Raw genomic sequence first — 17,702 nt, forward strand, 5'->3', positions numbered from 1 at the left:
TCTAGGTCCTTCAGTATACCACCTGAAGATTTCTATAGCAAAATAATTATTGTAATTATCTTGTCTGTATATCACACTGAAATATAGCTAGGTGGTAAGAGCACACTTGGGAGATACATGGACTGGATTCAAGTCTTGACTTGACAGATACTGTGTGAACTCAGGAAAGCTTTTTTTCTTTTTTTGTACAGATAGAGTGGGAGGGAGAGAGAGAGAGAGAAACATCGACATGAAAGGGACACATCGAGTGGCTGCCACCCGCACGACCAACCAGAGCCAGGGACAAACTGCAACCAAAGTACATGCCCTTAGCGGGAACCGAACCTGGGTCTCTCTGGACTGCAGGCCGACGCTCTAACCGCTGAGCCAAACCGGCCATGGCAGGAAAGCTTTTTTTGTTGTTGTTAATCCTCACTCGAAGATATTTTTCCCATTGATTTTTTAGAGAGAGTGGAAGGAAGGGTGGGGATGGAGGGAGGGGGGAGAGAGAGAGAGAGAAACATCGATATAAGAGAGACATATGGGTGCCCTCTCCCTTGTGCCCTGACTGGGGCTGGGGATCGAACCAGCAACCCAAGTACATGCCCTTGACCAAGAATCAAACCTGTGACCCTCCGTGTGTGGGTCAACACTCTAACCAATGAGCAATGCTGGCCAGGGCAGGAAAGCTTTTTTTAACACATCTGAATGTTTCAATTTCCCCATCTATAAAACAAGCATAATACCTATTTCATTGTGTTACTGTGATAATGAAATTATTTAGTCTGCAGCCTGGCGTATATAAGTCACTCAAAAAATTGGGATCCACAATTTAAAATAGAAATACAATAGGTAGAATATTTAGATTCTTTTTTTTTTTTTTTTAAATCCTCACCTGAGGATATTTTTCCATTTATCCTCAGACAGAGTGGGAGTGAGAGAGAGGGACACATTGACTGGTTGCCTCCCACATGATCCAGACCAGGGCCAGGGACGAACCGCAACTGAGGTAGGTGCCCTTGACCAGAATGGAACCTGTGACTATGTTTTGCGGGCTGATGTTCTAACTGCTGAGCCAAACCAGCCAGGGCTAGATTCATTTTTAAAACGGGAAACTGAGCCATTGCAACAATTTTTAAGTGTTAATGCTGGAAAAATAGCCTAGCTCCAAGTTCAGTGCTGTTTCACTAGCTGTTGACATAAACACTGTTGATATTTTAACTTTTTCAAAAAAAAAAATGACTTGATCTATTTTGGAGCCTATTATTATTTCTTGGGAAATTAATAGTTGTGGACACTGCATAATGGCATTAAATATCTTTAATATCTTGTTGTTCTTACCAAAAAGGAACTTAGGAGTTGAGGTGATGAAAATAGAAAATGTGAAACTTATTTTATAAGTAGACTTAATTTTTAAATTTAAATAATTTATTCTAGTGTATACCTACTACTCCATTTTATTTTATTTCATCTGCTCCCATAATGCAGTGAGAATCTAATCCTGAAAATATTTTTTAACCGTTATAGGCAACTTTGAGAAAACATATTGTTCTCCAAAGCTTATCATTTTCATTAACTTTTTTCTTATTTGCTTACAATTTTAGAAACAAGGTGAATTTTATCATGTACTTTATAAGTCAGTTGTGTTTTAAATTGTTACATTAATTTTCCTAAGGTAAGTATAGAATCAATACCACTTTATTACTCTGGTACAATTAGAAATTTTAACATAGAAATTATAATGAACCTTATTAATGTGGTATCCCTATGATTTATCTTGTATATCTTAGTCCATTTGGGCTGCTATAATAGTGTACCCCAGACTGGGTAACTTATAAACAACAAAAATTTATTTCTCATAGTCCTGGAGGTTAGAAGTCTAAGATCAACTTGCTAGCATGGTCTTGTTCTAGTGAGAGCACTCTTTCTGGTTTGTAGCTGGAGCAGAACTTCTCTCTGTGTCTTCAAGTAGTAAAAGGGGCTACTCAGTTCTGTGGGGTTTCATATGAAAACTAATCTCATTCATGACTTAAGCACCTCCCAAAAGGTTTCACCTCCTTAAACCATCACCTTTGGTAGTTAGAGTTTAAGATATATTTTGAGGGGATCGACATTCAGACCATAGCAGTATGTTTAGCCAGTCATTCCACACAAGTTCTTTGAAAGGGTTTGTAAACTTGTTCTTTTAATGCATAGATAAATTGAGGTCAGAAAGGATTACAGTGTTAGTATTAAATTACATAGCAAATAAATAATAAAACTTATCAGATTCTCTTGGTTCTGATGCTACTATGTTATAATATTATCAACATTTGTGTATTAAATTGTTTATGTTTAAAATAAATCAAGAGTAATCTTTAAATGTAATCCTTAATAGAGCAGTAACGATTTTGTCATAGGTCTAACTCATCAAAGTTGTGAATTACATAGTGTGATTTCAAAGAGAAGAAAACATTTGAAAATGCCCTTTACAATTTTATATAAAATTAATAAAATATGTGTTGCTGGGGTAAGATTACTACTAACTAAAATGTATATGGTGTTTAACAACCCACTGAAATAGATAGGACTTGTGGTATTGTTTTTGTTGTTATCTTCATTTTAAAGATGAGGAAACAGAATTGAAGAGATATTAAATGATTTTCCAAATCACACAGGTAGTAAATTGTGGAGCCAGGACTTAAATCCAGTCCTCTAATTTCTAAAGTATATTTTTTCTTCCAGTCTACCACACTTGTCTCGGGTGGAACATATAACTAAAACATGGATGCTTTCCATACATTCTGGAAGAGAATAATGTTTTATTTTTAACAATGTGAAATTAAATGTTTCTCTTCTTAAGCCACTTTGTTTTGTTGCTCAGAACAAACACACTGTTGGAAAAGGTTGCTGCTGCAGTGGACCAGTCAGCATTCTACAGTGCCCTCTGGGGTAGCCTCCTCACCAGTCCTGCTGTGCGTTTACCTGGGATTACGTATGTCCTCGCCCATTTAAACAGGAAGCTCTCCATGGAAGATCAACTTTATATCATTGGCAGTGATATTGAGCTAATGGTAGGTCCATATGTTTTTTCTCATTTAACAAACACTTCTTTAGAGCCAGCACACTATTTCAGACAGACACTGAGAAGCATGCCACGAACTAAGTTCCTATTTTCATCGAGCTTACATTTTTCATCAAGGAAACTTAAAGGCCAAAATAACCAGTAATTATTGTTTTTAAAATCTTCAAAATATTTTTTCATGTAAAGGAAATTGTTATTTATATGTTATCTTTATTATCTGCTATTCAAGGAAATACATGGTCTTTATATCATCTTGCTAACTGATCAGACCACTGTTAACATAGCCACATTTATTATATTGTTCTGAAGTGAACCTTCTCTTCCATCATAGTTTTTTTTATAGGAAAGACATATTTTAGACAAAGTGATTGCCATGTTCTGTGTGGGGTTTGTATAAAAGGATGTAGTACTAAAAAAAAAGAGAACTCATGAACGGACAACAGTGTGGTGATTGCTGGGGAGAAGGGGTGGGTGGAGGTGGCAGAGGGCAAAGAGGGGATAAATGATAGAAAAAATAAAATAAATGAAAAAAAGCAGGCAGGAAAAGAGAGTGGGAAAAAATCACACATTGTTTGCTTATACTTTTCAATTTGAAGATTAAGAACATAATGAAACCATTTATCTCTAAAGTGCTGTACTATTAAATATTCAAGGAGTAAAAAACAGAAACTCTCAAGGGTCTTGGAAAGTTTAAAAAAACATTTAGATTAATCCTCCTGTACTTCTCCCCATATGATTATAAAATGACTGAGATTTTTGTGCAAATTTTTAGTTATATGTATTAAAGTATAATTAACATACACTGAAATTAACTTGTCTTACATGTACAGTTTTATGAATTTTGACAGACACACAGTCATGTAGCCAGTACTACAATCAAGATATAGAACATGTATATCACCCCAACATGTTCTTTTGTGCCCTTTGTAGTCATTCCCCTTCCCACTCCCAGGCTTTTGCAAAAACTGATCTGTTTTCTGTTTCCATAGTTGTACTTTTTCAAGAATGTTATATAAATAGAATCGTACTGTATTAGCATTAATTCTTGTTTCCTTCACTTGCTATAACAAATTTGAGATTCATCCATGTTTTTGCATATATGAATAGTTTGTTCCTTTATCTTGCTGTGTAGTATGACCTGAATGTACCATAGTTTGTTTATTCACTCATTAATGAGTGATTAAATTGTTTCCAGTTTGGGGTAATTATGAAAACGGTATTAAAAACATTTTCATAGAGTTGTTTGTGTTGACATATGTTTTTATTTCTTGGGAAAATATCTAGGAATGGAATGTCTGGTTTATATGGTAAATGTATTTTGTTTTTTTTAATTCTCACCTGAGGATATTTTTCCATTAATTTTTAGATAGAATGGAAGGGAAGGGGGGAGGGGAAAGAGAGAGAAACATTCGTGTAAGAGAGACACATTGATTGGTTGCCTACTGCATGACCCTGACCAGGAAAGGGATTGAACCTGCAACCCAGATACGCGCATTAACCTAGGTACATGTCCTTGACTGGGAATTGAACCCATGACCCTTTGGTCCACGGGCCGATGCTCTAACTGCTGAACCAAACAGGTCAGGGTGGTAAATGTATTTTTAACTGTTTTTTAATAACAGCTTATTGATATATTATTTACATACCATAAAATTTACCCTTTTAAGTTATATAATTCATTGATTTTTAATACATTCACAAAACTGTGCAACTATCATTACTATTTAATTTCAGGACATTTTCATCACCCCATAACCATTAATCACTGTACACCCCTTCACTCCTGCTCCTGGGAACCACTTATCTATTTTCTGTTTCTATAAATTTGCCTATACTGGACATTTTATATAAATGGATTTATATAATATGTAATCTTTTATGAATGGCTTCTTTCACTTATCACAATATTTTTAAGATCATTCACGTTGACGCATGTATCAGTACTTGACTCCTCTTTATGGCTGAATAATATGCTCTTATATGGATATATCACATTTTGTTTAGCCATTCATCAGCAGATGGACTTCTCTGTTACGTCAACTTTTTGGCTGTTAAGAATGATGCTCTATGAACATTCACATATAAGTTTTTCTGTAGGCATATGTTTTCATTTCTTTTGAGTATATATGTAGTAGTGGAATTGCTGGGTCATATAATAACTCTGATTAACTTTTTGAGGAACTGACAAACCGTTTTCCAAAGTGATTGTACTAATTTACATTTCCACCAGCAATATATGAGAGGTCTCATTTCTTCACATCTTTGTTAACACTTGTTATTGTCTGTTTATTGTAGCCATCCTAGTGGATTTGATGTTATCTCATTGTAGGTTTGATTTGCATTTCCATAATGTCTAATCATGTTGAGTGTATTTTCTTGTGGTTTTGAGCCACTTTTATATTTTCTTTGGAGAAGTGTCTAGTCAAAGTTTTTGCTCGTTATTTAAATTCAATCATTTCTCTTTTTGTTGTTGAGTTGTAGGAGTTCTTTATATATTTTGGATATAAAACCCTTACATGTAGATGATTTGAAAATATTTTTCTCCATTCTGTGGATTATCTTGTCAGTTTCTTTCTCTCTTAATCCTCACCCGAAGATCTGTTTTTTTTTCCTTGGGTTGTTTTTTTTTTTATTGATTTTAGAGAGAGGAAGGGGAAGAGAGAGTGAGAGAATCATCGATCACTTGCCTCCTGTATGTGCTCCAACCTGGGATTGAACCTGCAACCTGGGCATGTGCCCTGACTGGGAATCGAACCTGCTACCTTTTGGTGTACAGGGCAATGTTCCAACCAACTGACCCCCCTGGCCAGGGCATCAGTTTCTTGATTGTGTCCTTTGAAGCACACAAGTTTTAATTTTGATCAAGTCCATTTTATGTTTTTTCTTTTGCGATTGTGCTTTTGGTGTTAGATACTATCTAAGAAATTGTGTCTAATCCAAGGTCACAAAGATTTACTCCCATTTATTCTTGTAATGTATATTTAAGTTTATAAGAAACTGCCAAATTATTTTCCAAAATGGCTATACCTTTTTTTTTTTTTTTTTTTTTTTTGCATTTATCTTCAGATAGAGTGGGAAGGAGAGAGAGAGAAACATCGATGAGAGAGACACATTAACTGACTGCCACCCACACAACCCCAGGCAACTGAGGTATGTGGGTTTAGCGGGAACTGAACCTGGGACTCTCTGGTCCATGGGCCGATGCTCTAACCGCTGAGCCAAACTGGCCAGGGAAAGGCTACACCATTTTTATGTAGATCTTTAAATGTATTGTTTTTTACATTTTCTTTTAATGATTTAAAGGAAGTTTTAAACAAGTCATTTATAAAATTTTTATTAAAAGGCAAATGCCATAATTGGAAAACCAATCATAGTGAAAGAACTAATCTCCCTAGTATTCAAAGAGGTACTAAAGTAAATATAGTGGGAAAATGTATTTGAACAGATATTTACCTAAAGGAAATAAAAATAACTCAAACAGATGAAAAGGTGCTCAACATTATTCATAAGAGAAATACAAATTTAAATACACCAAGATACCAGTGTTCATATATCAAATTGGCAAAGATTAAAAATGCTTGAGTAAACATGGAAAAACAGAAAGTGTAATACATGCCTGGTGGGAATATAAATATATATAGCTTTAATGGAAAGTATCACACTATTTAAATTGCAATTGTGTATACCCTAAAACCTGGCAATTATACTTTGAGAGAGTTATTTTACAGATGTTTTGTATATTGCAGTATTCCTTACATTACTAAATGTTTACAAACAATATAAATGTCTATCATTAGAAGCCTATTTAAACAAATTAGTTTAACCTATGAAATAAAGTACTTCTGTGGCTATAAAAAATAATAAAACACTTTATGTACTACTGATAAGGAAGAATCTCCAAAATATTTCTAAATGAAAAAGTCGGAGTTTTGGATATATATCTGTGTGTTTTTGTTTACTTGCAGAAAGTATTCATTAGTAATACTGGTTGCTTGCAAAAAAGGAAATTGGATGATTAGAAGACAGAGATGGGAGAGAACTTTTTGCTGTATACTCTTTTGTGTCTTTAATTTTTAAAACATCAGAATATATTTACTTATTTAAAGTAATGTAAACATATTTAACTATTGATAAGATGCTCAGAAGCATATTTTTATTTATGGGAAAAGTGAAGAGTTGTTACATTTTCATGGTAAATATTTCCCAGTGTATAATAGACAATAGATATTAAAGGTTCTCTTATTTTAGGTAGAAGCAGTAAGTACTTCGGTGCAGGACTCAAGTGTACTTGTACAGAGAAGCACACTGGACCTCATACTCTTCTGTTTTCCATTCCATATGAGTCAGGTAAAATATTAATGCTGACATTAATATAAGGTATGCTCTGTAAAATCATAGATTTATGATGTGTAGTTATTTAAGTTAGATTCTTTTGTTATATAAACTAGTAAGTATGTGGAAAACAAGTTCCTTTTTAAGCAATGAAACTTGTGAAAATTATAAAGAAAAAGGATTTATTGATTTAGATAAGAATGTATTAATTGAAATACATTATTTCATACCTTTAAAAACATTTCTAACCAATAATAAGCAGCAAGTACTCATTGCTAGTTAGGAATGAGCCAGGACTCCTAACCCAGGCCTTCTACCCAGCTGTTACCACTGTCCTGATGTTATCTTTTCTTGGTTTGGTGATTCTGAGACTGTCAGACCTTTAGCAGAGTTAGCTGAATTTGAAAGGCAAATAATTAGTTACTGTGACCTCCTCTAGTATTTTTATTACAGATGGGAGCAACTAACTTCAGTTGGAACTTAATTTAATCAGTATCCTCATTTTTAAAGAGATCATCTAAATTCTTTTGAATTCTAAACCTTAATAAGAAATTATTTAAAGCACCAGTATGTAAGAATTTAGAGTGGTGAACTACATGCCTAACAAAAGTAATGAGAGAATTTCTATCTTGGAATGTAAGTTTATTTCTTAAAAACCATTAGCAGAAAATAATATTATTTAAGGTTTTTGTAAGAACTGTGGTTAGTAGATAACTAAATTTTAATCATGACCGGCCATACTCAAATTTTTCTTTATTACTACTGTATTCATTTTGAAATTGAATTATCAATAATTGAAGAATTTTGTATTTTATTGCCTATACCATCCCTAATTGGGACATAAATCACCCTGAGTTTTTCTCTGGAGGCTTTCCACCCTTAAACCAATGACATTTATTCTGCTCTGGCTTTTCACAGGAACACTCACTGGGACATCTCAATGTAGTATAGGGCTAGGCAAACAGCTCACAATATAAGAATAATTTTTACTTTTTGAAAGGCTTATAAAATACAGTGAAGAAGAATATGCCAAAGAAATGTATGTGGCTCAGTATCCTAAAATATTTATTATATGTCTCTTATTGAAAAAAATTTATTGACCTTTATCTTAAACTTTCCCATTGCTTTCTTCCCTTGCAAATATTCAATATTATTAGTCTTTCAGTATACTGATAGGTGACTCAGTAAGATCTGAGAAATTAAGTCACTGTAGACTTAAATTGGGAAGAATTAATTTGTAATCTCACTGACCACTGTTTCTCAATCTTTTTCCAGCCTGAGCTTTCTCATTTCTTACTCTACCACCTCTGTATCCCTACCAACCAAGATTTTCTCAAGTCTTACCTTCTATAATTTGTATTATGAAAACAATAGCTATATTGAATGTTTTTAAAAAGTAATGCCATACCCAGACCCAATTCTAACACTTTTTCTTCCATTACTGTACCAACTCATTAGATTACCTGAGAATAAGGATCATGATGAAGTCATTTCTGTTCCCCACTTTCCCTCTTTCTGTGTCTTTGTCTTGCATACATATAATAGACACTTGGAAGTATTCATTGTAATTGCAACTTAAGAGTCTTCATTACCTTATCCCAAGAATGATTGCTCTTAGGAGCTTCACCATTTGAAGAGTTGTTAGACTCTTATTTATTCCATGGAATATGTTGACCCTAGTCTCTGATACTAACAGCTTCAATTAAGATTATAATTTTTTTCATGTTAGAAATATGTCAGTAGTAATCAAGAAATTACCTTTGCTCTGGCTGGTGTGGCTCAGTGGTTAGAATGTTGGCCCACACACTAACAGGTCATAGGTTTGATTCCCCATCAAGGGCAGGTACCTGGGTTTCAGATTTGATCCCCAGCTCAGTTGGGGCACGTGTGGAAGGTAACCAATTGATGAGTCTCTCTCACATCTATGTTTCTATCTCTCTCCTCCCCTCCATCCCTCCCTTCCACTCTCTCTAAAAATGAATAGAAAAAAATATCCTCCAGTGAGGATTAACAAAAAAAAAAAAAAAAATAGTAATCAAGAAATGACTTTATTTTTTAAGAGTAGCAAGATTGGAAGACTCTGTACTTTTAAAAATTTTGTGACAGTATTTATAATCTACATATTTGATGTTGAATAGATAGATCAGCAGTTCTCAAGTGCTTTGGTTTTAGGACCCCATTACACTTTTTAAAAATATTGAAGAATCTAAAAAATCTTTTGCTTATATAGGTTAGATCTATTTATATTTATCATATTAGAAAAACTGACATTTTAAAATATTTACTAACTCATTTAAAACTAACAATGACAAAGTTATCACGAGTATAAACAACATTTTATGAAAATAACTGTTTTCAAACATTAAAAAAAGTGAATAGAGTAGCACTGCTTTCTTATATTTTTGTAAATCTTTTTTTTTAATATTTTAAAAAGTAGTTTATTGATTTTTAGAGAGAGAGGAAGGGAGAGAGGAAGGGAGAGGGAAAGTGAGATAGAAACATTTATGTGAGCACAACATTGATCAGCTGCCTCCTGCACACCCCCTATCAGTGGATTGAGCCCAGCCACCTGGTCATGTGCCCTTGATGGGGAATCCAACCAGCAACCACATGGTACATGGAAGGACATCCAACCAACTTAGCCACACTGGCCAGGGCTTGCAAACCTTTTTACTGTCTTGCCTAATAGTACAAAGCAGAATGCTCATGTGCACTTCTGCATTCAGTCTGTTGTGGGTTTTTTTGCCTTTTGATTGGAGTATATGGAGAAAATCTGATCTCACAGAGATGCGTAAGTTGAGAAACAGGAGTATTTCAGTAGTCTTTTCTGTTAAAATAGCACATTCTTCTTTGATACTACACCAAACTCAGCAAGCTGTGGTTTTTAAAAAATTAGTTGTGATATGGAATTTAAAACCGTATCAATGAACTTTTTCTGTTTCAGTAAATTCCGCTGGTCTGTCTTACACTTTGAACATATCTATTACTATCAGTAAAGTCTTTTAGGTATTAGGAAGCTTTCAAGCCAATTCAGTTCAATGCAATTCCAAGAAAAATACAAATTTTCCAAAATTCTAATTTTCTCTTGGAAGCTTACATTGTATTTGTAGTAATGAATATTAATTGTTTTTCTTGAAGTGACAGGCTCTCTTTATTTATCTTTGTGAAAATGTCTGCCAGCTGTCCAAGCATGATAATCATAATTCGTGTCAATCATTCTTTCAGGTAAAAATGGTATTCTGTGAAAAATAGCTGGTAGGTCAGCTCACGGTTCAGTCATACAAACGTGTTTCTCAGAAACATCTATCATACTTAAGTATACGTCAGGAGTGTTTTATGTGTGTTTCCCATTGTATTACACAGAATATTAAAAGATGTATTAAAAGGGTTAATATTTAATAAAATAAATTTTTGCTGTTCCATCAACAACATTCTTAAGTGAAACTGACTTGACTTTGGTTTTTTATTTTACTGCAAGTACATGGCATAAAAAAGTACAGTGACTACAAATATAGTGGATGCTACTGCTCTACTGCTGCTTTTCTTGCTAAGATGATGCAGTTTTACCCACTATCACATGACAGAGCAAATATCAACGTGGAGAAACAAGGCAAATAACATCTTGGTATTGTTATGAATATAGTTTTTACCTATGGATCTCTTGAAAGGGTCTCAGAGATTCCCTTAGAGTTCAGGAACCACACTTTGAGAATTTCTTAGACTAGGAAGGCATTTGTGTTTAGATATAATTTGTCAGCTGTTAACGATCTGTGTTCTGTAACATCTCAATTACTTCTCTAAGATTCCTTTAAAACAAATAAGTTGGGTTAATCCCTCTCTAGTACTGTCAAGAAGCATGGTGTAAAATGTTCACCAGTCTGTGATTAAAGGGAAGTCAGTTCTTTATGTAAATGGGGCACTAAGCAAGCTTTTGCATTTGGCTAAGTACTTAGACCCTGTGAAACTCTGGTCTTTTATTCTAGAGTAGTTGTTAACTAGTTGATTTCCATGTTACTTTCTAATGCTCAGACTCCAAGATTCTATTCTAAAGTGATTATCTAGTAATATTATTATTATTTTTTTTTATCCTCACCCGAGGACATTTTTCCATTTTTTTGTTCAGATAGAGCAGGAGGGAGAGAGAGGAAGAGAGAGAGAGAGAGAGAGAAACATCGATGTGAAGAGACACATCGAGTGGCTGCCACCCGCACGACCAACCAGGGCCGGGGACAAACTGCAACCGAGGTACGTGCCCTTCGCGGGAACCGAACCCGGGTCTCTCTGTACCGCAGGCCGACGCTCCAACCACTGAGCCAAACCAGCCAGGGCTCTAGTAATATTATTAAAATTAACGGCAATTTAATTAGCTGGCTTCCTTTTATCTTTCTTTTAATTTTACCTCTTTTAGCTAAAACCATATCTCCTTCAGTAAATAATTTTTGAACATCTACTTAAGGCTATAAGGAAAGAAGTAAAAAAAAGAAATAATTATTTCCTTTTAAAAGATCTGGAGTAAAATGAAAAATTAAGATTTTAAAGCTGGTTGATAGGTATAAAAGTATTCATTATGTTGTTTTCTGTATTTTTCTGTATGTTTGAAATACTACAAGATAAAAATTTTTTAAAAGAACAAGAAATGAAAAATTTGGACTTAATGAAAATAGTGAACTTCTAAAGAATTTATCTCACTTGACTCTTCATGTAAAAGACTACAGGCATACGATATATTTTGTATCTGTCCCATAATACTCTATTATCACTGACTTGTGTCAGATTTTGCTAATATTGGTTAGGATAAAGAACTTTAAACTGAAGGTTAAAATAATTCAGTTATAGTTGCAGCTGTGCAACTAAATAGCTCTGTTATCTAACTTTTCTTATTTTTTCCTAGTCTGTATAACAGGAGTAATACTTCTGTGTTTGAAGTACATAAGCCCTAAAGTTCTGAATGTATTGTAAGGTGGTTGTTGTTTTTTAAAGAGAGGATAAAGTAACGTTTTTGTTTGTGATTAAGTACAACCACATTCCTAACTTTTTCAGGCCACTCGACCAGATATGATCAGGATCTTGTCAGCAGCCCTTCATGTAGTACTAAGGAGGGATATGTCCCTGAACCGAAGACTTTATGCATGGCTTCTAGGTAGGTGTTTGATGTGTGTGGTCTTAGCTGGGAAGAGATGGCGGAAAGTCTGCTGTACGTAAAAAGTGTTATCAAATTGTATGTATGACTTAATGAAGAAACTAAAAATGTACTTAAATGGACAATAAAAATATAAACACTATTAATCGTGTATTGTATGAAGAAATTTCAAAAATTTTTAGTTGAAGAGGCTATTTTAATTCATAGGTGACCTTCCCTTGGACAAGATTTTTTTGCCCTTATAAATTGAGGTTGCTATACTATAAGTATGTAGACAAAGAAGAATAAATTAATAATAAAAATAAAGACAAAATTTCTAAAATTTTGAAGTTGTCAAAGGAATCAGGACTGGTACTACTGTCCCACACATGGTTCCAGTCTCTCACTGAGGCAGTAAATCATTGTGTACACCTTATTCTTCCATACTTCTCATCAGTGTTTGGCCTGACTTCACAACTCCTTACCACAAGGAGTGAGAGAACACACTATCACTCGATTTGGATTTTCTGACTCTCCAGTTATTTCACTGTTCATAAGATTTAGGTAAAGAAAAAACCAGGATAATTCTGAAAGAATACTTTGATACTCGTGTACTGAAATGGTTTCCCTTTTTTAAACTATCTAAAAATATCTCTCTTGCTGACATTGATTGGGCTACTAATCGGTAAGTGTTTAGTGCTGTTTTTGAGATATTTGCTGTTTTGGTGTTAGTGAACCACAGTTTTGAGAATTTCATTTTAATTTATTTTGCAATTTATTTCCATGGAGGTTTTGATAACAACGGTGCTATCATAGGACCCAGAAGCACAAGACACAGTAATCCTGAAGAACATGCCACGTACTATTTCACTACCTTTTCCAAAGAATTGTTGGTCCAGGTAACGAGTGTTTCATTTTATTTTTTGATTACTCTGACCACTGGAGTTGCTCAACAAGTTTAAGACAAGGTTCTGCCTTAATGGAAGAGGTGGAGATAAGACTCACAAACTTCCTAAGTGACTATAATAAGCAAATGACTACAGTAAAATGAATAAGTAATCATAAGATTGACTCACTTCTCTTTAAGTGCAGAGATTTAATTTATTTTAGTTTGTTTTCATGAGTTTATTAAAACATAGTTGCAGCTTCTCACCTGTCTGCCCTATGACAATTGGAGCTTTTCAAAAAAGGGGCCAGGACCTGTGTTATTTCCTCTGAAGCCCCAGGGAAATTTGGGTTGCAACAGGAATCTAAATGTTTGGTAAAATTACTATTGTAATAGAAGTGTTAAAATGAACCATAGTATATTTTATATTATTTTTACTTCGATTATATTTATTCAGAATATTAAAAAAAAATAGAAAATACATAGTATCAAAGCATTTTAAAATGAAAAAGGTTATAAGAATATAGTTGGTTTTGAGTCACTAATGGGAAAATAATTGTATACTAACAGATACTGCCACATGATATTACATAGTTTGGTGCATGTTGATGAACTTAAATATAAATATTTTTATCTTTTGGGCAAACAACTCATGAATTTATTTTTCTAGATTTTCTTTAACTTTCCACTTTTTTTCTAGAAAAAAAAATGTATACACATTTTTCTTCTCTCAAGAAAAACGAATGTAACATTTTTCCCCCTAGTGGAAGGAAAAAGCCAACTTCAGTGAAAAGCTTCAGAAAAGCACTAGGGGATATAAATCTTCGTTACATATGGTTGTATTTAAAAAATATTTTTCTTTAGAAAAAAATCTTTGAATCCGTTTACTTAAATGACTGCTGTACTCTTTCTTTTCTAAAGGCAATGGTGGGGATCTTACAAGTGAATGGATTCGGAGAAGAGAGCACTTTAATGCAGGATCTAAAACCTTTTCGTATTTTAATCAGTTTACTGGACAAACCTGAGCTAGGTAATATATACTGTCCTTGGACATAAGGGTACATGTGTTTGTTTTTTATTCTTTCATAATAAAAATAAGGCGAAGTTATCATTTAGAAAAATTGTAATATTTTGAGATGACCTTTAAATACATGTTCTCAACAATTTCTTAACTAACATTCACTCTAGAATTTTAAGAAGATAGATATACATTCAACTGGTACGTTTTTATATATCTGTATGTGTAGTGGAGTCATTTTAAAGCTGTTATCTAAACTTATCTTAATCTTGATTAAGTTACTGAAATTGAAACACTTATGATGTGTCATGACTGTCTTATAGTTCACAGAATTCAAGGGCTTGAGCAAAAATATTTGGGTCGTATCCCTCAACTTTCTTCCTCACATCCCCTTCGTCTCGTGGATTTTCTCTTTCTTCATGTGTATTGATTATATAATTAGGCTGTTGGGAAGTTAGTTATGGCACCTAGACAAAAAAATTTAAGAAAAAACAAATATTAACACAAAAAATGAAATAATATGGTATGTAATTTATTAAAATAAAAATAAAAAAATTTAAATATAAAAATGATTTTATATGAGTGGCTTTGAGGGTTTATTTTAGCTATTATGTGCAAATTGATTGAAGCTCAGAAATTTTTTTAAGGAGATTGCTATCTCTTATAACAGTAAAGGTTTGCCCTGTGCATTAAGTAATATAACTTAAATTAATTCAAAATCGTAGTAATATTAGTATCATTTACTAAATAGTCATTATATTCTGTGAACTATGCTACCTACCTTACAAATATTTTTCATAACCCTTGCAGCATTCATGTAAGTTTAGTATTATTATCCTCATTCTGGATGAGGAAACCAATGCTCAGTGAAGTTAAATTGTCCAAAGTAAAAGCTATTAATTGATAAAACCAATTTCTCTGATTTTTTAAATTTCTATTATGTCAGCCTATAGTTAAATATTTGTTCAATTATTTACTATTGTACTGTTAGGTTATCAAAATGAAGTTTAGTTTTTAGCTTCTGAAAAAATAAAAAAAAGATTGTAAAAAATACTTGTTTTAAGACTGACAGCTGTCAGAAGGGAGGGGGTTAGAGGTTGGGTGAGAAGGGTGAAGGGATTAAGCAAAGGGAAAAAAAAAAAGGAAAGACAGACTCATGGACACAACAGTATGGTGATTGCCAGAGAAAAGAGAAGGGCTTGTGGTAGGAGAGGGTAAAGGGAGGAGGATAAATGGTGATGGAAGGAGACTTGGCTTGGGGTAGTAAACACACAGTACAGTGTACAGATGATGTGTTGTAGAATTGTATACCTGAAACCTATATCATTTCATTAACCAATGTCACCCCAATAAATTCAATGAAAAAAAGTACTTGTTTTAAAGCTGTCTTTACTTTGGCCAGTTTTTAGATAATCATGATTTGCCAGTGCTAATTAATTTTGTCTTTAATGTGTATATTAATTTTTAGGACCTGTAATTCTAGAAGATGTCCTAATTGAAGTATTTAGAACATTATATTCTCAATGCAAAGCAGAATTGGATCTTCAGATGGAACCACCCTTCAGCAAGGATCATGCTCAGTTAAGCAGGTGGATTACCAAAAAGTTAAGCATGACATGACTTGAACATAGAGTTAAATAAATCAAAGGGCACCAGGTGTTCTTTAAAGAATTTTTTTAAGTTATGATTATTTCTTCCTTCAGGAATACATATAAATACATTCTTTAATGCCTAGGATAGCTCATATAAAATGAGCATATCCTGCTCCCCAAGTCATGTATGTTGACAAAATTTTATTTTTTTTATTTCTTCTCTAAGCAGCCTACCACTTTTCCAGTATAATTTATTATTATAGTATGACAAAGATTCTAAGCCTACAATTTCTTTTACATAATTTTCATTTCATTAGTTTCTCCTTGATAACACTGGAGATAACCAACCTGGGCTTTCCCTAAAACATACTTTTATATATTAAAACATTTTAAGGCAGTTTTTGATTTTTAATACATATACCTATAATTTTTGTTTGAGAAATTAATATTGACCACAGTGGTATTCTGTTTTATTCTGTACCCTGCCTGATCACAGTGGTATTCTGTTTTATTCTGTACCCTGCCTGATAATTTATATTGCCTCGTAGAATATTTAGCTAGTCTTTAATTTGAGGGTATGTGCTGCAACTTGCTAGGTGCATTGACAGTACCTCATATATATAATAATGATTGTTTCATTGTAGAGGAGGAGGTGGCAGGAAATGGTAGGTAGGTGGGTAATTAAGCTAAAGGATTCCCACCTGAAATAACAAAGTTAGGACTTCAGTAATATTGGCTATATACAGTATTAGTGTTTCATTTATTTATTTACTGTTGTTTTTCAAGCTAAGGATATTAGATTGAAACTCAACAAATAAACTTAACCTTTCTTAAGCAAATTTTGACCAGTACAGGAAAGCAGACAGTTTTTCAGATACAAGGTTGTCAAAATCATATCATTACTGAGTTTATATATGCCAAGGGAAACAAAATAATGCCAAATTAAGAGTCAGGTACTCAAAATAGTTAAGAATTTCCTGTTCTCTTGCTGGAAAGGTACAGCTGTTTTGTTTGGTTTTTTTTTATTCTTTTTCTTTATTGATTTTAGAGAGTGAGGGAGAGAGGGAGAGAGAGATAGAAACATCAATGAGAGAGAACGTTGATTGACTACCTCCTGCATACCCCACCCTGGGGATTGGACCCACAACCTGGGCATGTGCCCTGACTGGGAATTGAACTGGCGACTTCTAGGTGCATGGGTTGACACTCAACCACACCAGCCAGGCTACAGCTGTTTTTTTATATGCAAGTCTAAATTTTGATCTTGATCATACAGTTGAGTTATGAAAATTCAAATTTGGAAAAATAATTACACATAATAAGAGGTGGCAGTAGATAAAAATTATCTGCTCCAATTTTCTCACTAGCAAGTTTTCTAACAACTGCCTAGGAATATGTTCTGTCCTAACAACATTGTACTCAAATTTAAATTTGAAAAATAAATGTTAATATTTATCAGTTTTTCTTTTTCTTTTTTAGTAAATTAAGGGAAAATAAGAAAACAGCAGAGCTGATTAAAACTGCCAACCTTCTCTTTAATTCCTTTGAGCCTTATTATATGTGGGATTATGTTGCACGTTGGTTTGAAGAATGTTGTAGGTATGTTAAAACTGTTTCATTCATTTTAATTTAATAGCATTCAAAGCCAACCTTTCTTATTTGTTTTTGAAGTTCTTCAGTCTAATGGAAAGAATGTTCTTTTATACATTCTA

At 33.5% G+C, this 17,702-nt stretch overlaps 1 protein-coding gene across 4 annotated transcripts in view; it reads left to right on the forward strand.

Moving 5' to 3' along the window:
* Positions 1–17,702, forward strand: part of DOP1A (DOP1 leucine zipper like protein A) — a 114,158-nt gene that overhangs the window by 31,488 nt on the left and 64,968 nt on the right. For 2 of the 4 annotated variants that reach the window (XM_036247721.1, XM_036247719.1), the window contains exons 5-11: positions 2,843–3,032; positions 7,292–7,390; positions 12,416–12,515; positions 13,284–13,393; positions 14,302–14,410; positions 15,867–15,987; positions 17,470–17,589. In XM_036247721.1, the coding sequence (XP_036103614.1) occupies positions 2,843–3,032; positions 7,292–7,390; positions 12,416–12,515; positions 13,284–13,393; positions 14,302–14,410; positions 15,867–15,987; positions 17,470–17,589 (849 nt within the window). Of the gene's footprint in view, positions 1–2,821; positions 3,033–7,291; positions 7,391–12,415; positions 12,516–13,283; positions 13,394–14,301; positions 14,411–15,866; positions 16,003–17,469; positions 17,590–17,702 lie in introns of all 4 variants that reach the window. The other 2 variants (XM_036247720.1, XM_036247722.1) reach the window with 1 other exon arrangement.

Source organism: Molossus molossus, unplaced genomic scaffold (genome assembly GCF_014108415.1).
Source record: "Molossus molossus isolate mMolMol1 unplaced genomic scaffold, mMolMol1.p scaffold_m16_p_8, whole genome shotgun sequence".
Lineage (NCBI taxonomy): Eukaryota > Metazoa > Chordata > Mammalia > Chiroptera > Molossidae > Molossus > Molossus molossus.